Raw genomic sequence first — 24,349 nt, forward strand, 5'->3', positions numbered from 1 at the left:
CAAGCATAGGAGAATGTCTAAATAAACCAGATAGTAACTGGTCTAGTATAGAAACTGCTTCACGTGAGGTGGTACAAGGTGCTGAGTGTAGCTACGAAGGAACAGCAAAAAGCATTTATATAATGGACTTGGGAAGATTTATTAAAAGAATGTTAAGTTAAAAAAAAACAAAAACAAAAACAAAAAAACAAAAACACCAAAACAACAACAGCAACAGCAAAAACCAAAACCAAAATTCTGGCTCAGAGTTTATGGGAATGGCCAACCAATACTGGTCTAACATGAGGCCCAAGCCACAAGAGGAAGTCCATGTCCAACACTGCCTGGATGGCTAGGAACCAGAAGCTGGATGGCCTAGAGACCTGGGGTAGAACTAAATATGACTGGCAAAAAAAAAAAAAAAAAAAAGTCAATGAAGTGATTCCTAATGATTTTTGCTATACTCATAGAAGGGTGCCTAGCCCAATAGTCATTAGGGAGGCTTTCTGCAGCAGGTGGTAGAAACAGATGCAGAGACCCACAGCCAAATATTAGGCAGAGCTCAGGCAACTCTACAGAAGATGGGGAGAAAGGATTGTAGGAGCAAGAGGAGTAGAGGACACCATGAGAACAAGGCCCATAGAATCAACTAAGCAGGGCTCATAGGAGTTCACAGAGACTGAAGGGCAATCATGGAGCCTGTATGTTTTGCTAGGTCCTGTGCATATATATTGTGCATATATATTGTTTAGCTTGAGGGTTTTGTGGAACTCCTGACAGTGGGAGTGGGGTGTGTATCTGACTCTATACCTGCTCTTGGGACCCTTTTCCTCCTATTGGGCTGCCTTGTCCAACCTCCATATAAAGGTTTGTGCCTGGTCTTATTGCTTCTTGCTATGCCCTGTGTGGTTGATATTTCTGGGAGGACTGCTCTTTTCTGAGGGGAGGTGGAAGAGCAGTTGATCTAGGGGTGAGGGGAGGTGGTTGGGAGGGACTAGGAGGAGCGGAGGAGAAGAGGCTGTGGTCAAGAGACCACACGAGAGAAGAATAAATAAAAGGTGGTGGTGGTGGAACCTGAACCTATGGTATCTAGTGTGATAACCTTTGAACCAGAAACCAAGCAGAGAACACTGGAGTTGGTACCCGAAAGAGCGATGGGGACATAAGGACTGTGGAAGGAAGGACAGTTCTCTTAGGGTACCTGGGTGACTGGGCACACTTCATTCAAAAAATAAAACTGCATCAGTGAGAACTATGGAGCACTAAACTGCAAATAAACTACGGAAGTGAAGCAAAACCCCTCACAAGTAACTAGGGAGTGAGTGCAGCCTGGACACCTGGGGATAGCCTGGTGTCTCAGTTCCTTTTCTTGTTGCTGTGATGAGATTCTCTGTCAAAGGCAGCTTAAGGAATAAAAGTTTATTCCGGCTCACAGTTCACGGGTATAGTTCCTTTTGGTGGGGAAGTCAAGGCAGCAGATGTTTGAGAGAGCTGGCCATGCTACACCTGACTTTGAGAAGCAGAGTGAGGAACGCATGCCAGCGTCCTGCTTGCTTTCTCCATTTTATACCGTCCAGGATCTCCTGCCAGGGAATGGCCCCAACCACAGGCGAGGTGGGAATTCCCACCTCAATTAACATAATCAAGATAATTTCCTACAGGCATGCACAGGGGCCAAGCTCCCAGCTGATACTTGATTCTGTCAAATTGACAATTAACACGAGCCATCACACTTGGGTTGTGTTTTTTTGTTGTTTTTTTTTTTTTTTTTCTGCTAAAGCAGTCTCCAAGATCTGAAACACTATAGGATAAAGTGTGTGTATAAATCCATCAATATTTCGAAAATTAGCGTTAACACTGTAGGACATACATGCTAAGTGGAGAATGGGGAGCACAAGCCCCAGAGACTGACACTGAAGGCATCTAAGAGAGTTCATGAGTTCTAAAATGTGTGCGTTCATGTACACACAGGGGTAGTGTGGGCACAGTGTATGTCTGTGGCTGTATGTACATGCTTACGCACATCTGTATACATAGAGAACAGCTTCATCTTAAAATCTCATATGTGTTTCTTTTAGGCCCAACTCTAGACAAGTACAAAGGTTTTCTAACAATTATCGAGTCAACTTAAATGCCAGACCTGACACCAGCTAGTACAGCATGGTCGTTGGAGGGATTCAGATGTGGGCTTAGGTCTGTCCAAGAAAACACTCTGATGATACACAAACTCTCCACGAGGCTCCCCGGAGGGAATCTGCGTGTGACGTGGAACACTTTTTTATTTTTAACGTTTAACCAGGTATCTATCTCATCTTTCAAAATAAACAAGAGCAGGGGTTGGGTTTGACCCTGTTTTCATCCTGGAGAACGATGCTTTCTTCCAAGAGAAGAATGAGTGGTGTGTGCTTCTTGGGCCTCTTGGTGTAGTTGACTACAGTCTCCACAGTCTTTGACCCTATCTAATTCAAAGGTTAGAGGTGGAATTGTACTCCTTTCAAAAAGATGCAAGGAAAACCCCAACCATTGGATGTACATAATCGCAGAAAGAGACAGAAATATGTATTGGCATGAATGACAGGAACATGAAGGTGGAAAGTGCTTCTGACAGTCTGGTGGGAATGGAAGACACATTGGGGAGGAACAGTGATTCTTATAAAAAGGTGGGCAGTGGGATTCTGTTGGGAAGAAAGCAGAACTTGTGAGCACAGGACACTGATATATATATATGTCAATTTCAGGCATAGCCTGGTTTTCTTCTTGAGAAAGCAATTGGTAAAGAAAGTAAAAAAGGAGTTGTTAGGTAAAAAGGAAACAAAAATGTTCACATTTCCCAGCTTATTAAAGGTAAAAAGAATGAAAAACATGCATGCTCTGGAAGAACACTGAAGTCATATCCAGCTAACCGCTTAAGAGCCGACATGTGAAGAATAGACCCACAGAACTACTTGGGCCAAGGAAGCCAAGATGGGTGGAACACACATGCTTACCTGCTTCTGAGACCCAACCGGTCTAAGAGGGTTAATAACAACTATTTTGCTGTGAAAACATATCCTTCAATAAACAGGAAGAATGGCCCTAAGTGTGGTTCAGACACCAGTGTGGCTTTTCCAGTCACCCTGGCCAGTGGGCTGGGCTACTGCCTGTTTCTTTTCAAGAGCCAAGGGCAGAGCCATGGCGGGGAAAGGCATCAAGCCGGTTAAATTATTCTCAAAACTTAAAATCCAGCTCACTTGGCCCTGCTAGGCTCTGGGTTTTCTTGGCTTGTCCCAAGTACTGCTGCCCTTCTGGAACAGGAGTGTTTGCAGTATGACTGTCAGGCCATTGTATGTATTGTGTGAAGTGGGTAACTTGAAATCTGGCTCCCTGAGTCCACAGAGGGAGGGAAGTTTTTCCTGCAGTGAGTGGCGCTCCAACCTCACTGGAGTTAGTTACCAGGGCGATTTAGGTGGTGAGAAAGAATCAGAGGCTGATGATGTTTAAGTGAAACTCTAGGATTAGAGTTAAACTGGGAGCACACTGGAATGTTGTGGATGTAGTTTGCTCACAGGAGGGATAAAAAAAATATTGAGACGTTAGAGAGCAGCTGGTAGGCTGAATTGTGTTCTCCCTCCCAAATAAGTAGAACCCCTAACCGCCCAGGTCCTCAGAATATGAACTGAGTTAGAAATGGGGTATTTATAACGAGGTCATTAGAGAAGGCCCAGATCTAATATGTGCAATATCCTTACAAAAGGGGCTCTGTGGGCAAGAAGTGTGCACGCTGAGAAAAGTGCCCTGAGGATGAGCACAGGTCATCATGCTAGGCCTGCAAGCCAAGCGCAACCAAATGTTGTCAGCAATCAGAGACTCAGCAGAGCTGAACAGTTCCTCAGGAAGCAGGAACACGGCTTGTCTTGCACAGCTAGCTTCGAGAACTCTGAGATACTCAATCTCCACTGCCCAAGCCATGCAGCTTGTGGTATTTTGTGATGGAGGCACAGGAATCCAACACTGATGTTCCTAGTACCCACACACAGATGCAGGTATACGTGGGTCCCACAGGCCATTAGAATCTTTATTTCTATGCCTCCTGCTAGTGAACACATATTAGTTTGAATACATGGCCAAGTGTATTGATACTTGCATCCACTCCCAAGCACTCAAGGGAACTGCTGCAGTTAGAGCATTTTTATGGGGCATGCAAAGACCATGATATATCTGATGGTGATTAGCACTATTGCTTATAAAAATGCAAAACAATGGCAAGATCAACAGACATGCTAAATCAAGGGGAGACATTTCACAGGGTCTTCCATCTAGATGGAGGACTACAGGTGACCAATGGCCGCTGGGAGAGAGGAAATTAGTCTCTCCCAAGGGTGAACTCCTTTTTTGGTTACCCAATACAAAGTGGTCAGCGCTGAAACCATATATACACAAGAAACATGGAATCAGCAGGTTGCATTTACATATTTGTGCACACACATATGCATACAGTAATAATGATAAAAGTAAAGGAGGCTATCAGTTGGAGAGTGGGTGGGGTGGGAGGTGGTTAGAGGAGACCTGAGAGGGGCTGGCGGGAGGAAAGGGAAGAGGGAAAGCGATGTAATTCTATTTTACTTAAAAATGTTTAACAGCCGGGCGGTGGTGGCGCACGCCTTTAATCCCAGCACTCGGGAGGCAGAGCCAGGTGGATCTCTGTGAGTTCGAGGCCAGCCTGGTCTACAGAGTGAGTTCCAGGACAGGCGCAAAGCCACACAGAGAAACCCTGTCTCGAAAAACCAAAAAAAAAAAAAAAAAAAAAAAAAAAAATGTTTAACAATAACTACATGGATGACAGCCTTAAAAACGAAAGAAAGAAAAATAATGAAACCGAACCAAACCGAGAAACAGAAATCCAATAAAACCAAACCAAAAATAAAATACAAGTTTATGAACTGGGAAAGAAGTGTTATATAAATACACTGCTGGCATAAATGGAGTTGTCTTTGAGACTAATCTTCCATTTCATAACCCACCTGATCTATGTGTGCCCTGGCCCCAAACTCCACGGTGCTAAGGCTGTGAATGGTGCAGAAGCGGCTGCCCATGCAACCACTGACTGCCCATGCAACCACTGACTGCCCATGCAACCACTGACAGCCCATGCAACCACTGACTGCCCATGCAACCACTGACTGCCCATGCAACCACTGACTGCCCATGCAACCACTGACTGCCCATGCAACCACTGTCAGCCTCATCTCCCTGCACAAGGTCAGAATCAGTTCGCCCTAGTGTGTGATGGGTGGCAGCACACTACATCATCCGCCCATGAAGCTACTACCCATGGTTGCCTGACTTCCTGCCAGCAAAGGATATGACCTAACCTGAAATTTCCTGTTACCAGGGAACACACAACCCACGCTACATTGAAGGCAGCCTCCTCCTGGTCCAGATGAGAGCCCAGACCAGCAAAGAACATCGCCCAGCTGAACCCGATACAGCAATACAAGTAGGTCTTGAGTATATGAGATGTGGAGACCCGAACTCTAGGTGTAATCTGTATAAGCTGGAAAGGGGAACAAGGTCTTTTCTGAGAGGAATCAATTCCTAGGACTTTAACTTATTCTGCTCTCACAGAGCCACAGGAGCCACAGGACATTTCGGGATTCTTTGACTGCTGGTACATCCACATTCCCCAGGCAGAGAAATAGATGGCAGTGGTATATTGGATTACTAGCTACCGTCTTTCTTGGTATCCTAGCTGTCCTTCCTTGTCATCCATATTTGCCCGGGAGTCCCAGGTCTCAGCAACTTGTCTAACCACTACTGGAAGTGATGGTAGAACTGAATCAGTCCACACTGCATACTGAGCTTCCAGACCTACTCTTCTGAGATCAGCAGAAAGAGGATCTCCTTGAGAGAAAAATACTGGCCTGTCCCTGTGCCTGTGTGGATCCTGTCTGTGAATATGCACGATGAAGTTGTCACAGACAGGAAGTTTAAAGGGCAACAATATTTTGTTTTCTTTTTTCTTTTTCCTCTAGAGAGCTTAGTGTACACTTAGTTCAGAAATTTCTATAAAATAAGTGCTCAAATTGTAAGGAAAAAAAGAGCCAAGGGAAAGACCTCTATGGGTTTAATTTGAAATGACTTAAAGTTATTTATTATGATGATATTGCCCATGAACCTTTTCCTTTCCAGAAGTATTTCATTTCCCAGGCTGTGCTTGGGGTTTCAAGTCTGCATCTTCATGTTTGAGTAGATGCTGTTATTTGTGTGAAGGCGATATTGGTTACAAAAGGATACACAATGGGTCTACTGAATAGGAAACTTGGCTCGTTTTTTGTAAACTCTGGATTCCAGTTTCATAAGCACTATGGAACAGTATGATCTCCCATGATCATGATGTATATGTCTTATCTTATATCTGTGGTTTAAGATTGTGACAGTGAGTCACATAGCAACATGTTCCTACAGTAGTGTTCAGTAAGAAATAAAATTTAAATATATGATTTGGTGCAAGGCAAAAGAGAGATAGAGAGAGAAGTGAGATAAATCCCTAAGTGAGAAAAGAAACATTCATGCTTACAGAATGAGAATTCGAAGCATGTATAAAAACATGCTTCAGTTGAAGGAGGTCATGGTGACTATGGCAAACCAGGGTCAGCAAGGGATGAGGCTTATTTAGTTCACTTTTTTTCCCATAGAGGTTTGGCAGGATCAAAACCAAAACGAACATATAGAAGTGACCCTCTTAAAGGAAAAACACCCTCGTCAAGTAATCCACCAGGATGATTCAGCCCCTTGCTGTCGCAAGACTGCGGCGGGCACACTGCAGACAAAGCCTCAGAATCTTTTTGGTGTGTTTGTTTTCCCAGGGTGAGTCTGTCCCAATTTTAGAAGCATTATAGTGCTGTTTAGAGTCTGGACTCAGATTGTGGAAGAAAGAACAGAACAGAGCACACAGCTCGGAGGAAGGCAAGGGCAGTCCTAACGGAAGGACTGGACTGAGGCCATTGTGAAATTTTGGTTTCTTTCTTCCTTCCTTCCTTCCTTCCTTCCTTCCTTCCTTCCTTCCTTCCTTCCTTCCTTCCTTCCTTCCTTCCTTCCTTTCTCTCTCTCTCTCTCTCTCTCTCTCTCTCTCTCTCTCTCTCTCTCTCTCTCTCTCTGTGTGCACATTCACACATGTGTATGTGTATGCATGCACGTGGAAGGCCTAAGCTGCTGGGAATAGCTTTTGATTTTTCTTCTACCTCATTTATTGAGGCAAGGTGTCCCAAAGAGCTCACTGATATGGCTAGTCTTGCTAACCAGCTGGCTCTGGGGACCCTCCGTCTCCTATATTGAAGGCTGGAACAATAGGCAGGCGGTATGTTCAATCAGCCTTTATGTGAGTTCTGGGATCTAAACTCTGGTCCTCATACTTTTATGATAAGTGCTTTAACCATTAAGCAATCTCCCTAGTCCCCAAACTCAGGGTTTCTAAGTGCGAGTGTGCACATGTATTTGCTTGTATGTTGAAATATATATATACATATATGAATGAATGTTCGTGCACACACATGCTTACAAGGAGGGTGACTTCAGAATAAAATCCTACTTTCAGGCTTAACCACAGCCAATTACAAAGGCTGTTAGTGGCAAATGTTGTGGGGGAAATCTTTACCCCCACACTAGACTGGATGCATAGCTAGTCTCCTGCAGACCTGGAAGGAGGTTCAGTCATGGACTACATCCTATCTGGATGTGCCCTGACTGCATTGAAGGCCAGCGCACTCACCAGGAAGTGTCCTGGTGGGAAGAAGTGCCTTTGGCAGAAGCATTCATTGTTCTGGTGCCTCAGCATGGGCCAGTTTGTGGGGATGGCATTGATGACAGGCATATGAATTAGCTTGATTTAATCACACTGTACGATCGCACATACACCAAAATATCAGATTGTTCCCACAGAATATACACAATTCCTTGTCAATCAAAAATATTTGGAAAAAAAAACTTTCTCTATTCTGATTGGATGTTTTTCTTTCCTTGCCCACCCCTCTTCCCCCTCCCAGCAGTACCCTGGGGCTGTAAAACAGTAGGAGTCATGTGTCTGGGGGCTCATTCCACTAAGAGGGACTTCTTCCACCATGGCCAGTGCCATTCTGCGAGGAAAAATGAAACCCTGGTGGAGTGTGGTCCTTTTCCAACCTTCACTTTCCAGTGCAGGATGGATGTGAGCAAAGGCTCAATGGCTACTTCTAATTAGGACTATTGTTTCAACTGACCAACTTAAAAACTAACCATTGTCTATAGCATTGTAGGCAACAAGAGGGTTAGCAAATGAAGCCCTTCTAGGGAAACAAAATTCTAGACGCTCCCACCAAACTAGTTGAGGGGTGCTGACATGTCTTGGGAGCGTGCTCACATCTCCGTTATCAGAGTGAGATACCAGGGGCTTATTGGGGAGGCCTCCCCCATGCCGATGTGTCCCATAAATGCCAGCGGGGCTGAGAGTCTCAGTTACCTCCCCTTGGTATCAGCTTAGTGTCTTCGCTTCTGTGCTGAGACAATTTAGAGAAACAATAGAGGGCGTGGCTGGTCCCTTCACTACACAAGGAGGGAGCAGGAAACAGCAACAGGCAAGATTGACCAGACTCAAAGATTGTTTTTTTTTGTTTTGTTTTGTTTTTTGGTTTAATTGCCTTATGTTGATTATCAAGCTCAACCAAACTTATCTTGGTCATGTCAATCAGTCTACGACAACTCAAATCTTTAGTTGATCAATTTGGGAGTGTGAAAAAGTGGCTACTCAGATAGCAAACATGGACCAGTGGAGAGAGCCAAACACAGCATTTGATCATCTGCTGGACACTACAGGCCCTCCACTACTGAATGCTTTATTGGTTTTGTGTTTTCTAAGTGAATGGCCTAAGGAGAGATCTTGGTGCTACTGAACATCCTTGCGTGAATCTAGTAGATGGATGGCCTCTTCATTAAACACCAAGGCCAGAGAATGAGCCATGTTTGTGTATGTGTGTGTTTCCCAGAAGGTATTAATATCCATACTTGATGGCCTTAGAAGAAATGTAATTCCCTCAGTCTTCTCAGTAGGTCCTAAGACTTGTGGATTTTGCCTCTTTGATGAAGAAAGTAGTTAGTACTGGGGGTTCCTTAGTACAGATTCCAACTTCTAGTCAGACCTTTCACTTTTTATAATAGCGCATGACCAAGGCTTAGCAGTAAACTAATTGCTATGATCTCATAGTTCCTACCACGAGAATGGGAGGAAATCAGGTAATTCTTCCTAATTTTGTTCTGAGGCATACAAAAGTGAGCCTTTACATTCTCTGCTATCAGTAAATCCCCTTCAGGCCACTAAAAATCCCCATTGTCGAGACCTTGGGGTATCGAACATGTGCTCTGATAGAGTTACCCACGGGAAAGGATCTCGCACATCCTGCACCCAGGCTACTGTCACATTAAAAACATCTTCACTGTTCAAGGAAGAAAGCAGGCATGATTTTCCGTCATTGCTGAAAAAATAAAAGGCCACGGCTGTTTATCTACTGGACAGTTACATATAGCACAAGTGCAAGACGTTGGGCACCCAGACTCTGGTTGATGAGGGCCCATAGAGCCTGAGTGCCACTCCTGGCAATAGAGTTACCTGTCAGGGCGACAGGGCTAAGCACGGGATGAAGTTTAGCATTCATCAACTGACATCCCAATCATACCAGTAGCTTTTCCAATACAGATGGTCAGGATTGGTTAGCTCTGTGAAGGGGGAGCTCAACACATTACTTGAACCTTTCCGTGGGGAACCCTGACGTTGTAACTAGTGCACAGATTATAATCTGGAAAAATCCATGTCTGGGAAAGCACTGGCTTCCTACTTCTGTATTGGGAGAATCATCTAAACAGGCTTAGATAAGGGCACAGATTCAAAAGAATCACCTGTTATCTTCCACATGTGACACGTGACCGGGGCCATTATTTTCTGAAAGGTACAAGGAATTCCTGGTGTATGAAATGCCTGAGTGTGATCCCTAAGCATCCTGGCATCTCACTTTCGAAAAAGATGACTTTGTAGTTGACCCTCCCCACTTCTCAAGTAAAAGTAACAAGAGCAAGTGGTGGAATTGTACAGCTATTGCTGCACCCCCATTCCAGCCAGAGAACTCAGAGAATACCCGTCTCCCTGCTTACCATAAAGACCCCGCAACTCCGAGTAGGTCACAAACAACATGGTACCATGGGCCCTTGAGTTGACCACCCTGGTTGGCCCCTGCCTGGACCCCTGGGACTTGCATTTGCTCTTTCAGTGACATGTGAACCATCCATCTGCTGACTGGAGCTTGTGGCAGGAAATTTGCTTTGGGGCAAGCCAGAGCAGCTAGAGTCGGCTGAAAACATTCATTGTTCATGAAACAGTGATTTGCCCGTTACTATTCTTGGTACTCATGGACCTTAGACTTGTTAAAGAAACTGTAATCCAAACATGGACTATGCTTTTGATTTTGAGTTAGGTTGACAGAGCTCAAACTTCATGTTTACAACATAGATTTTTCTATAAGGTATGCAATCACATATACATTTATGAATTAAACAAACATTCTAATGAATTTAATTTAAAATAATATAAGATAGTTATAGTCATTATACTTACTAGTAAGTATTTCCCCTCCCAATGATCTTTGCTTCTTTAGTTGGATTTGGGAGCTTGACTGTACATTTTGATCTTCTGGTCTCATATTTCTATCTGATATTTCACTGCTGGCTATATTAGGAGAGAAATTTTAACACTTTTTAGAAAAAAACAGATGTGCAAAGCATCCAGATTTCAAGCTGATATAAGCACAGTAATATCTTGTCATTTTATAAACTTAGAAAGACCATGATGTCAATGAAGATATGCTGAAAACTGAACAGATGTAATGTATATTAAAGGTTCATTGACATCTGATGCTTTATATCAGCCTCTGATTTCCTGAGATTATTTGTACATCAGAGTAAGATCCAGTCAGGGACCAACTGATGTCACTGATAAGTATTTAAGACCACCAGTGTTTTCTAGCACAGGAGACTGGTTGAGGGACGGATGTGTTTAGTAGGTATCTAGTGAAGAGTATATATGTCTATAGATATACGTGAGATGCACGGTAGATGAAACGGTTGGGGGGACTGTTTGCTTCTGAACCATTCTCAATGTATTCTAAGAAGCTGCCTGGAGTCTCCTCGTGGATGTGCCCCTGACAAAGAATACAACTGCAGCTTCGTCTCCTCTGTCCGGGTGAAGTCTAAAACAAATCCATGAACTATGCCAAGTTTTACCCAAACTCTTGACTTAAGCCTAATAAAAAACAAATAAAAATCAGACTACATGATGGCCAGTGTTCTTCTGACCTGTTGCAGGGGGATGGTGACCCTGGATCAGAGCTACAGTTTGAAGTACAAAGGGAAGACTTGCACTCACATCTTTTGGATGGTGATTTGCAGGCGACTGCCATTCCCCGAGCCACTGACGTGTGAATGAGGGAGAAACGTGACAGCATCTGGGGGTTGCTGAGTGGGTCTCTGCGAGCCCTACACTGTCCACTGCCACAGTAGGCAGTATTGAATGGGTCCTTGTCAGACATGAAGGGGCTGAAGCACCCTGACTGCTCTCACCCTGACACACACACACACACACACACACACACACACACACACACACACACACACACACACACACAACTGCTGCAGTTAGGATTATGTCAGTGAGCTTGCTGGGCACTTTCACAGCTCAGAAACAGTATCGCCTGTCTCCGGGATAAGAAATGCCTGCTCTCATTGCTGGCTTAAGAAAGTTGTGTTCACCAGCTGCTCTTGGGAGCTCGGTAACAATTGCTTGCTAGTGACTTGACTTTGTCCTGTGGCTGCTGGCCCTGGCATTGCCTGACACTGTGCTATCAACAGCAGCTGCCACTCAGGTTGAGGGTGGCAGGTGTGAAGTGAGTGACCTTGCGGGCACCCTTGTCAGCATTCCCGCACACACAGGTGACCAGGGTCACTTTGTCTTACGTGGAAAGAGGTACATCTTCCCAAAGGGGATGTCCCAGGAGAAGCGGTGTTTCTGAGAAACAGCAGACGCCAATGGTCCTGACCACATCCTTCTCTGGGACTAGACAAAGGCAATGCCAGGGAGAGCTACAGCTTAGTTTTAACACAGCTGGACCATTAATACAGGCCAGAGACGGAGACCTAACACTCATGTGAAATTTGGGGGTAAAACTAGGAATAAATAGGTAATTTCATAGCAAAGAAGACAGCGGCCACATGTTATAAGCTTGCCATTCTAGCAAATGACAGCCACTGGGACTATCTGGTTTCTGGGGCACTTGCATCTGGCTGACAGACAGGAAGCTCTGGAGGCCTTCTGTCCTAGTTAGGGTTACTATTACTATGATGAAACACCATGAACAAAAGCAAGTTGGGGAGGAAAGGGTTTATGTGGCTTACACTTCCACATTGTAGTCCATTTCTGAATGAAGTCAGGACAGGAACTCAAATAGAGCAGGAACCTAGAGTCAGGAGCTGATGCAGAGGCAATGGAGGGGTGCTGCTTATTGGCTTGCTCCCCATGGCTTGCTCAGCCTGTTTTCTTCTAGAACCCAGGGCCACCAGCCGAGGGATGGCACCACCCATAATGGGCTTGGCCTTCCCCCATCAATCACCGATTAAGAAAACACCTTACAGCCTGATCTTATAGACATATTTTCTCAGTTGAGGTTCCCTCCTTTCAGATAACTCCTCCTTTCAGATAACTAGCTTAGGTTAAACTGATATGAAACTAGCTATCACACCCTCCAATAGGCAACTCAGGCATCCCTTCTCCTGAGCCTCTGATGGACTTTTCTATCCCAGTAGACTCTTTGACTGACAGTTGGAATCTATGGAAAGGATCATGGAGCAGCATCCACTGGGTTTGGGATCCACAGTCTCCTGTAATTTCAGAAAATGAACACCCTGGGAGCAACTGCTGACCAGTGACTGGGTCTTTGTGAACACTGATCCCATAAGGCTTCCAGGAGGGGGCCTTAAGACCAGAAATGTCGAAGAAATCCAAAACACTTTGGTTCTCTAGCCATCTTGATGATTTACACTTCAGGTCAATATACAACATTTCTGTAAATTATATGTTCATGTGTGTATTTATGAACTAAAGAAGAGGACTGGATGAGATCCATGCTTTAAATTTGAAGTTCACTATAACTTTTATACTTAACAACATCCGTTTTGGAAAATTTTAGCTTCTTTGCCTGGCTTTCAGATTTTAACACTGTGTCTTGAGGTTCAAAACTTTTGTCTGGCATTCCAGTTAGGAACTACATGAAGAAATGCGTTTTACCTCTTATTAGAAAACAGATCCATTTTTAGTTTTCTATGTTTCAAAGTTATAATAACTATGTAGCAGAATTTTCTCTCATTTTGATGTTGGTAGGTAAATTACCACAGGATCCAATGTAACAAGAAAACAGTGAAACTATATTTAGTGGTTGTGTGATGAAGCTCCATTTTACATTCCTAGGTATCTAGTCTCTGTTCTTCTTTAACATCCCTGAATTACCTATAATTTAGGCTAAAATGTGTTAATAAAAACAGAAATGAAAATGCACATGTTCAATGTCCAGAAAAAAAAAATCTAGCATACTCTCTTTGTGTTTAGGAAGAAGAATGATTAGAAAATGGAGAGAGAGCAGTGGTTATTTATTTACATTTGTGGAATTGGGGTTAAATCTGGAGACCTGTGTTTGTGAGACAAGCACTGAACAACTGAGCTACAATCCCTAGCCTTCTTTGTGCTTTTCACTTTGAGGCAGGGCCTGAGTAGCTGCCCAGGATGGCCTTGAATGGTCTTCCTGCTCCTGCTTCCTACGTGATAGGCATCCAGACCAGCATCACCTGCCCAGTTGAGATAGCCATCTTTTTAAAACCAGCCCAGGACAGAGAGGAGGAATGACGGGGATGGTTACCTACAAAATCAGAGGTCAAGGTAGGAGAAGAAATGAATCTCCTTTTAGTATATTTTTCTATGCATTTTCACTTTGGGGAAAAGTTCAGGTTCTATATATGTGGGAGACAAAATTCAATTAATAAGTATATGGAGTAGAATGAAAACAGAAAATAATGAAATTAAGTTAATAAGAAAAAACAAAGCAATGACTCAAGGATATAATATTGAACATAAACCCACACTATGGACTGGGGTTGGCAGTTAAGAATTAGTCTTAAAGTCCTTTAGGCTATATTGTTGTTCCAGAAGCATGTGCTGGGCAATTCCAAACTGTGTGATTATGGGAATGGGGCTTCTTGGGGCTCTAGCTGCCTTGGCCTCAGAAGCTATAAAATCAAAAGTTTTAGTCTGTTTTTTTGGTTTGAGTCTGTTGAGGCCGAGACACTCACCATGTACCCATGGCCCTCTGTTGTCTTCTGCACTAATGTGTCTGTCCCTTGTAAAGAGCTATTTTGGGGGGCAAAAGAGAATCTCAGCAATGTCTTTTAATAATGCATTAAGTCATGGCTAATTGTTACCTTGAGATTGGTTTGTTGTTTTAAAAGACCAACTGGCACCTGTCTCCATGCAAATTTCTGAGCATAGAGTAGCCATCCTGAGCCACAGTGTGTGGTTTTTTACCATGGATGTCCTCTCGCTCTGTTCCATGGGTACATTAAGAAAGCCCTGTGTATCGGGGTATAACTCTTCTGAGCTCACCTGCCATGACCACAGGTCACAGGCAAGTCACCTGTGCCTGCTACCTTGTGGCCTTCACTAGGCACAAAGATTTCCTAGAGGGAACAGCTCCTGGCTAGCTGCCCAAGCACTTGGGTGAAACATCATGTGATTTTTCAACTCCTACAAGAACTTGCTGGACATGGGTTCAAAAGCTCTACCTTTGCCTGTGGTCTGGTCTGCACTGGCTGACTTACCTACGTCCCTTCACTCCTGGGTCTTGTGCCACAGTGTTCTGTGTGGTATACCTATGACAGCCGTATCTCCAGATCAGAAGAAATAAATAGTAGACGACACCCCAAGAAAAAGTAGTGGTAGATGCACAAAGCCTTTCTAGAAGAAACAGTGTTTGGACAGTGGCAATTGTCAGATACTCTCAGAAGGGAGGGTACTTCAACTGCAAGACAGGGTCCCACCATCCCACTCTGTTAGCTACACTGTTGGCCTCAATATGTGCTGGCAGGTCCCACAGGGCGTTCTTGATGGCTATGTATCCCATTTTCAAGAGTTTCAACTTTGACTGGAACCATAGCCCTTTTCAACTTCGACCAAGAGGTCCATGTACCACACAAGAGCTCTAACCCCCGGATGCTAAGAAAGGGGTGGCATGGGGTCAGTTTTGTTACAGCTTCTGGTCCTAAGGTGATGAGGGCTTTGCACATTGAGCTTCACCGGGGGTAGTCACCTGCTGTGAGCATGCCTTTGGTACAGTGAGTTTCTAAGACTTGCGTTTTTGAGAGAAAGTCCTGAGGATCATGTTGCCTAGCCAGTCAAGGACTCTGGGACCTGGACAACTTGCTTCCACAATAAGGGAGAGAACTTGTCTTATCTTAGCAGGGGAGTGGCACTATACAACCTTCCTCAGAGCCTTGGCAGCTACACTGCCCAAGGAGGGGAGAAACATCTGAGACTCGTTACTTCCTCCTTGGGTACCCATTTTGGTTTTACATGATGGCCTATGTGCTGGGAAAAAAATGTAGGTCCATCCTTTGCAGAGACACCGTGTGCTTCTCCCAGGTCGTAGTAGAGAGAGGACAAAAATGTCAAGATCTGTACTCAGAATCAGATTTCTAGTTTTATTCCCGCCACCTTCACTGGTTACCCAGGTAAACTAACTTCTTTGATTATTGTTATTGTGCATGCACATATACAAATGGAGGTCAAATGACAGGTCTGTGGCATTTCCATTTACATGGAATCTGTGATCCAACCTAGATCCTCAGACGTGTGTAGCAACTGCCTTTACTCACTGAAGCATCTCGCCAGTGCTTAGGTGGCTAAAACAAACCCCTCTGCACAACCATGTCAATTGATGCACAGTAGTATAAAGGTCTTAGCAGGCACAGAGTGGAAAAGCAGTTACCATCCAAACAGCACTGTTTGATTGGAGGACACAGGGACCTAACAGCGCTAAGTGGACACCATTCCTGAATGATCTAGGTAAGGGTTTCAAAAAGAATCTCTGGCCCTGGTTACTTGACAACGTGGTCTGGAGATACTTCCACTTCAAGCCCCCACTTGCGTTCAGCCTCAGGCCCTCAAGCAGTGATTCTCAACCTTCCTAATGCTGCAACCCTTTAAGACAGTTCCTCATGTTGTGGTGAACTCCCCACTCCCACCCCACCATAAAATTATTTTTGTTGCTACTTCATAACTCTAATTTTGCTACTGTTATGAATCTTAATGTAATTTTTTTGGAGATAGAGGTTTGCCAAAGGGGTCGTGACCCACTGGTTGAGAACCACTGCCCTAGAGGACCCTGCCAGAAAAAAGGTCCAGTTGTGGATGGGATTACTCAGATATCTACATTCATTTCCTTCATATGGGCATGTTTCTTGAGACCCACCTGAGAGGTTACCAGAAAGGCTTCTTCATTTCAGGGGCCATGAACAAGAGGGTGCCTGGATGTCCTAAGCAAGGCTTCCTAAGTGACACCTTCGGCTCTTCGGCTCCCCATTTGTATTTAACTTGCTCACCTCTATAGTGTCTGTATTTGTGACTGCAGCCTATGGCATAAAGCCAACACTCCCCAGGTCAGAGACACCACCACCTCTAGGAACTGTGTGTGTGTGTGTGTGTGTGTGTGTGTGTGTGTGTGTGTGTGTGTGTTGCAAAGTAGCTACAACATGAGATGATGCTCTCATGTTCTGCTTCTGAGGCCACCAGGAACGAACAACATTGGTCAAATTCTACTTTGGGTGTATCCTTTTGGGCTAGCATGAAACACACCAGAACTCTGAAAAGGACACTACTTTGGGAATTTATGGGACTCAAGCAACTGGGACTCCACGGGTAGCATATTTTGTGGCCATTAAATAATCTTGGAGCTTGAACTTCTACTTGAAAGGATGGGGAAGGAGAATTCAAGTTGAAGGCCAGCCTGAGCTACATGGTTCTAATATTAATTCTTTCTTGAGTTAGGAAATTAGCATTTTAGTTGAGGGGAAAGTTTTCAGTGAATTCATGCTTCTATGCATATTCATGAAGCAAAGAGAAAGACCAAGCAGAGAGCCTAATGGAGAAGAAATCTATGGGGAATATTTGTACTCACCAATGGGTCTTTCTCTCTTGTGAAGTTTCTGTTTCTTTGTTTGTGTGTCTGATTTTGTTGATGAGGCTTGACTCGCTGGACTGATGGATTCATCAGCATCTACATCAGGAGCTGCATAGAACAGGTACATTTAGTTCACTGCATGAAAAAAACATATTTGAAACTGTGTGGTGGCATGTGCCTAGAACCCCAGTATTTGGGAGGTGGACACTGGGTGATTCAAGATAATCTTTGGCTACACAGACACTTGAAGACAAGCCTGGGATAGATGAGACTTTGTCTCCAAAAACACTTAAGTTTGAAATCCCCAAGTTCAAATTTCTGATGAGTTTGCTGCAGCACCATCTCTTGTATTCATTACTTCTGTTTTTTTTTTAATAAATAAAGAATGCAAGTCTCTCTAGTTCAGTCACCAGTGATTCGCAGAGATACAGAAACCTGAATAGTTTCTTCTGCTGTAGAAAAGGAGTCTTGTTAACTCAGTATGTGACAGTGGCTGCTTCTGCTAGGAGACTGTGATAGCCCAATGGCAGGCCCAAGGGAGGGTGCTAGCTAACAAGGAATCCATGCTCTGCTAACTCTTATACAACGTGACTGGTTCATTAATACAGATCAGGTGCATGGACCAAATATTTAAATGAAATCCTTTGAGAAAGTTGGAAGGAGCATGGAGTCTCATTTGGGCATAGCTAGCTGCCAAACTCTGGTCTATCTTGGTCCCAACAAATACAAAAGATGTGGTGTCATTTGTGGGTCTCTTCTGCTGGGAACCTTCTCATTCCCATCAATGGAATGCCATCAGAAATAATCCATGAATTTACCAAGCAATCTCAACTTCTGAGTGAGTCTGAACCCACAGATTGCCTTGGAGGCCATCTGAGAGGACTCCATGGCCATTGGCCACTATCCTCATCAGCCCCTCTACACTACATTTAACTTACAATTCCAGCAACAATTCTACTCAACAGTGGAAGCATATGGAATAATTTCATTGCACAGGTTAGTGGAATGAACTGGCTTTTAGACCTCTAACTTCCTGGAGTGGGTGAAAAGGAGCACACATTGCTAGACAGCATGTGATCATGCCTTTGAAATGACTACATCTAGAACCATTAAATAAAAGCAATGGATGTTTTGGCTTTTGTTTGTCAGTTATTGCATGGCCAAATGGAACATTCCCACAATGCATATAGTAAAATACACATTCTTGAACCAAAAGACAAGATTTTGGGATGTGCTTAAGATAATTTTAGGATGTAGTGGCACTATGGTGCACATATGTAATTCCAGCATCCTAGAAGCTGAGGCAGGAGGACCAGGCTCTGCTGGTCCCATTCTAAAAAGAACATGTAAAAGAATCTGTCATTTTTTATGCTCACTAGCAAGTCTTTTTCCTTTGGCAGTGTCCCGTTTCTTTGCTGGAGCTTTGGCTTTTGATGTTTCTTCATAGGCAGCTCTCTCTGATTCTTCCTCATGAGCTATATACAGAGAGAAATACTTAGTGCACTAAACAGAAAAATAGAACGATGTTAGAGCCTTCATTTCATATTTCAAACAAATTCCCAGTGGTCTTCTCTGCTGGTTTTACAGACTTATAAATAAATGACATTTGTGTTAGTTCTGACAAGACAGTGGTGGAGAGTTTTGGTGAATATCTGCTAAACTTTGTAATTTAATATTTGATGGGCATAATCCAGTTAATATTTACTCTTCTTACTTTTGGATATATTTTTTATGGGTATTGGTGTGTCTCAGTGCCTTCGATGCCAGAAGTCAGCATTGGATACCCTGGAGCTCAGGTTATAAGTGGTTGTGAGCCTCTAGCTATGGGAGCTGGGAAAGGATTTCAGATATAAGCACTCTGAACTGCAGAGTCATCCCTCCAGCCCTTTACTTTTCTTTAGTTGCTTATATATTACAGACCATGTAGGCGTCAAAGGCAAAATAATGAAAATGCATGTGTGGGTTCATTCATTATTTCATTGTGTGTAATTGAAAATAAAAATATAAATATTTAGTCATGAAAAATGAGTTTGAATAAGCGTATTATACATTATCTTAAGGCTAGTACATACTATATGCTATGGTCAATATACGTTATGATAAAACAACTGTACATAGAGCTGAAAATGGATTGAAAAAGTTCTCTATATTGGGAGAATATACCTGGAGAAATGTGCTTGTACACTGCCTTTTAAACAGGAAGAAAGATAGACAACGAAGATAAAAGAAAAAAAATCACACGTAGTTATCTTTACCAAATGAAATATAAGTGAAATAACACAAAGTAGTATACATGGTAACTATAACATGGAACAGGGAGGCCTTGGGAAGAAACTGTGTTTCCCTAACTGAACCTTTTGTGTGTGTGGTGTAGTTTAGGAATCATGTGCGTGTTCCCCATATTTCAAAAATAAAATTAAACCACAAACATAAGGGGATACTTTGCTTTATGTCACCCCCAGGAAAGGCACAAAATGCCTTGTAAAGTCAGATCATTGCACATGAAACAATCTGGCTATTAACTAGAAAATTATGAAATATTCAATAGAAGCTACCTCCAACAGGCAGTGGTTGACTAGTAATGAACACAACATAAAAAAGGTAATTGGTGCTTATACTTGGACAATACATGTAAAATCCTTCTGGACATAATGTATGGGAGCACAGTGAAGTCTTAAGGCAGCACCTTGATGGGCTCTCTACCAGGGATCTCAAGTCCCAGAGGTAAGTCAAATGATGCTCCAAAGGTGATATAGTGAGGGACTCCATGGTTCCAGTCCCTATGCCAAATGAAAGCTCCATTACCCAGCTCTTGAGATGGTTTAAAATAAGTGACTAGATACATAGGAAGTGACATCACAACTGTTCTATCAGAACCATGTGGACTGGCTGATGATGGTCAGTGTAAGCTGCTCATGAAATAACTTGTCATACACTACAAATATATTCCACAAGGCTATAGAAAATTCTCAGAATAACTCCCATCAGTGGGATAGTCCTGCCCTCAGAGGAAGCATTGCACCAACATTTCATGGATGACCTTGTCTGAATGGCAAATACTGCTCTGATGACCCATATATGGCAATCAGGTAGACAATTATTGCCCACGAGGCACAATTATCAAGAAGCCTGGTGAGATTCTGGACATTGTAAGGGGCATGATGTCTCATTCTGGAGATGGCCAACCAATGGCCTTCTTTGCTCCAACAACTATGAAAGGGACCCTGCTACCGTGAGGCACCTCAGCACCTTACACTCTCATTTCCCCTTGTGAAGTCCTTAAAACCACCTATCTGTGTGTCACCATGAAGCTGTTCCCTTTGAGCAGGGCTACAGTCAAGAAGGTGCTGGAGGCTTTTCAACAGGTCACAGTCTGTCCTTATCATGGGATGCTGACACCCATTGTGGAGTTAAAGACTGCAGCCACATCTGTGCATGCTTATTTGAGATTGTGGCAGGTGGTCATTAGCACAGGGAAGAGGCACTTTCTATAGTTTTTAAAAAGTATATAATCTGTAGGAGGAAGCTGGAAGGTAGACCACACACTTAAGTTAATTACTGGCCTATTTCTGGGCCTTGGCCAATAGGAGTTTTATCCATGAAATAACTACAGAATCAGAAATACCAGACAATGGGCACAAACTCTTTGCCATTGTCCTGTAGTTATCTTAAGGTATTTTAGGACAAGGTAAAAATTTCCATAAAATAGATGTCAAGTTTTCCTGGATAAAGAAAAATGGTGTAATGAGTTTAATCCAAGATAACATAGCATCACAGGTAATTCTCATACTTACTGTAAAGTTTCCCAGTCTTAGAACCTTTCTGTCCCTTTGATTTTATTTCTGTTTTTGAGTCTTCTTTGACAGACCTCTCTTCAAATTCATCTACATAAAATGTATTTAGTGTAGTAAATAAGAGGACAGAAACCTACATTTCAAATTTATAAAATATACACAGTTCAATTTTATAAAATGTGCACAATAGCATTTTCCAATCAACTAGGTTACTATAATGTAGACATTATCAAATCTGTGCCCTTAATTTATAAACATATATTAACTTTATATCTTAATATATAGTTACACTGTTCTGATTGTGTTTTTATGCTAATGCACATGATTAATAGGGCAGTGGCAATGTATAGGTACATGATTATTGTAGCAATTACAATATAATCAAAGCTCAATGATGGGAAATAGGTTAAATAAACTAGAGCATATACAAGTACTGTATACTAAACATCTCTGTAAAACAATGTATGGGGATTACTTGGAGTTGATGTTAAGTCGGGAAAAAGAATGTGTTACCTCCCTGATAAGAAAGAAGAGGGGAGGAACAGGGAAAAAGCAGTAAAGAGACTCATCTTTTTCATAAAAAGAAAATACAGTAAAGGTATCAAAACCAATGCAATTGGTTACCCACAAGAAGAGGGGAAGGAGACAAAGTCAGGATGTCCTTTTAGGTAAATATGACCGTCTACATTATTTTCATACATTCCCAAAATTAAAAAAACCACCAAGAATAATAGAAAAGAGATGAACTGAAACAAACTAGAAGTTACAATTTAAATCAAAGGGTCTACTGAGGGGGTGGGGAAACTGGTCCAAATAACTGGCCAATATACCAGGAAAAGGAGAGGGACAGACCACAAGCAAATCAGCCAATCTCTCTTGCTTCAAATAAACAACCTAAAGTCTCTGAAAATGATAAACAAGGAAAACTAAGATTAGCAGAAATAAAAGGAAATCACACAAACATTAGAGTTAAAAATAAATGAATTTGAAAGAGCATAAGTATAAGTGTATATAAAATCTAAACATCTCAAAAGGAGACCAAGAGAGAAGCTCTTTAGGTTATGGGAAGGATTCAGGGAGGGGAGGGGGGCAAAAGACACATGACACAAACGAGGGAAAGAATCAGAGTGAGGGAAGACTACAGTGTGGGGAAGAGGAAGGGCTGCGGGGAAATAAGAAAAGCCATAGACAATAAGAACAGCAATAAATACAGTACAAGCACTCATGAAAAAAGGTGTTAGGGGCTCATTGGTTAAGGCAAAGAAAGTGATAAGGAGGTGATGGCGTGAATATGTTCAAAATATGTGGACAGAATTCTCAAAGAATTAATAAAATGTTAAAAAGTGCTACAGCCCCATGACAAAGCAACATTGGCTTGACATTAAAAGAGCAACCACAGGTTCATCGACCAGTGGAGTGAGTAGAGAACCTAGACACAAAACCACATGTCCACAGCTAAGTGATATTCCACAAAGGTGACAAAAACCCACACTGGAAAAAGGCCGCCATCTAATAAGCGGTACTGGGAAAATTGGACTTGTCTTTCACCCTAGATAAAAATCAACTCAAAATGAACCAAAAACTTGGACATGAGACTTGAAACAGAAAATGCTTGAGAAAAACAGAAAACAACTCCTGGATATTGATAGAAGTGATAATTTTCTCGATAAGATTCCAAGATCACAGTAAGCAAAACAAAGCTGACATGTGAGGTCCTACCAAACTCACCAACCTTATAGGAAAGAGAGCAATCACAGAGTGAACAGGCAGCCTACATAAAGGGAGAAAAATCTTTGCCATCTGTCAGCTAACAGCCAAGATATATAACAATGTAAAAGTTCCTAACACCAGAAATTAAGGAATGTGATTTAGAACGGCCATTATAGACATACTTTAAAAGAAATGCAAATAGTCAATACATGAACAAACTCTGTAACATTAGCTATCAGGGAACTCCAAATTGTAAGGAGAGACAATCTCAACCAAGTCAGAACGGTTATGAAGAACAGACCCTGCCAAGGACCAGAAGGAGAGCAACCCTCACACACTGTTGGGGGGAATAAGCTGAGCACAGAAAGATGAGTGTCACAAATGTTGCATGTTATTTCACGTGTGGGAACCAAGAAAGAAGTGACCTGAGAGCAGGAGAGGGATTTCTGTGGCCCGAGGAGGAGCCAGTGCTGGGGGACAAGTGTAGAGGGAAGTTTGTTGAAGATCGATGCATGAGGAAAACTATCATGTGATAATAATATAACAAAAGTAAATGAAGAAAACAAAGAGGGCATATTAGAATATCTGACTTTTCAATAGGGATAATATGTGTTCTTATAGTGTTGTGTGTGTACTTTTGAATAAATCAAACAAAATACAAAAATTGTAACAGTGATTTTACTGAGAGAATATAGGGACAATCTGTTACTTCATGTAGACATGGACAACTTTATATTTCTATGGGTGTTCCCTCTTTTAAAAGTGTGACACTGTGTGTGCATGCGTGTGTGTGTGTGTGTGTGTGTGTGTGTGTGTGTGTGTGTGTGCACATGCGCGGGGGCAAGCAATGGTGGTTACACTGTGTTTAAATACAACCTAACTGTATACTACTTACATCGAAGAAAGTGTGTAAAAATGACACATGAATGCACTGATGAACAAATCGGGCTGGAGGTAGGTCAGCGGTAGAGGCTGCCTATCACACCCGAGGCCTTAGGTTCAATAATCCCCCCCAAAGGATAAATATAACATGGTTAGAAAGAGACAAATATGAGTTCTCCAGAAATATGGAGATCTGTATAGGACAGATACCAAATATATAAGAAGAATCCTAGACAGCTCAGATAATGGGAGTTTCTAAAAGAACAGTGGGATGCATGCTCATTCTGCTCAAAAAGAATAATGCATTTATATTCACTGTAACTTTTCTAGACACTCTTGGCATCAGACACAGTATTTTTATCGACTCTTTCCCCACACTTGGAGCTACGAGGAAAAAGACTTTTAAAACTCAGAAATGAAGCCATACCTGCTGTATAAGTCCTAAGTTCATAACATACATTAATTTTTCAATGTAATTTTGTCTGATTTCTTCAGACATAAGAATTTTCATACTTTGTGACAGTAAATTAATGAAGGCAATGATCCACCTGACTATAAACATTACATTACTTTTCAGATACACAGGCAGATGATGCGTTCTCTAGTTTTCTTGAAGTATTAAGACAAGATTATGAAAAATTAAAAGTTGAAAATATTGTCATTATAGGCCTAAGGAAAAACCATGGTTAAAAACTGTACAGCATTAAAGAC

General features: G+C 42.5%; 1 protein-coding gene across 6 annotated transcripts in view; it reads right to left on the bottom strand.

The window, feature by feature from the left end:
* Ccdc7 (coiled-coil domain containing 7) overlaps positions 1-24,349 on the bottom strand; it is a 197,722-nt gene that overhangs the window by 105,161 nt on the left and 68,212 nt on the right. For all 6 annotated transcript variants that reach the window (XM_037206376.1, XM_037206377.1, XM_037206374.1 and 3 more), the window contains exons 24-27: positions 21,047-21,136; positions 18,629-18,727; positions 17,250-17,360; positions 10,595-10,705 (exon numbers count right to left, since the gene is read on the bottom strand). In XM_037206376.1, the coding sequence (XP_037062271.1) occupies positions 10,595-10,705; positions 17,250-17,360; positions 18,629-18,727; positions 21,047-21,136 (411 nt within the window). The remainder of the gene's footprint in view (positions 1-10,594; positions 10,706-17,249; positions 17,361-18,628; positions 18,728-21,046; positions 21,137-24,349) is intronic.

Source organism: Peromyscus leucopus, chromosome 5 (genome assembly GCF_004664715.2).
Source record: "Peromyscus leucopus breed LL Stock chromosome 5, UCI_PerLeu_2.1, whole genome shotgun sequence".
NCBI lineage: Eukaryota > Metazoa > Chordata > Mammalia > Rodentia > Cricetidae > Peromyscus > Peromyscus leucopus.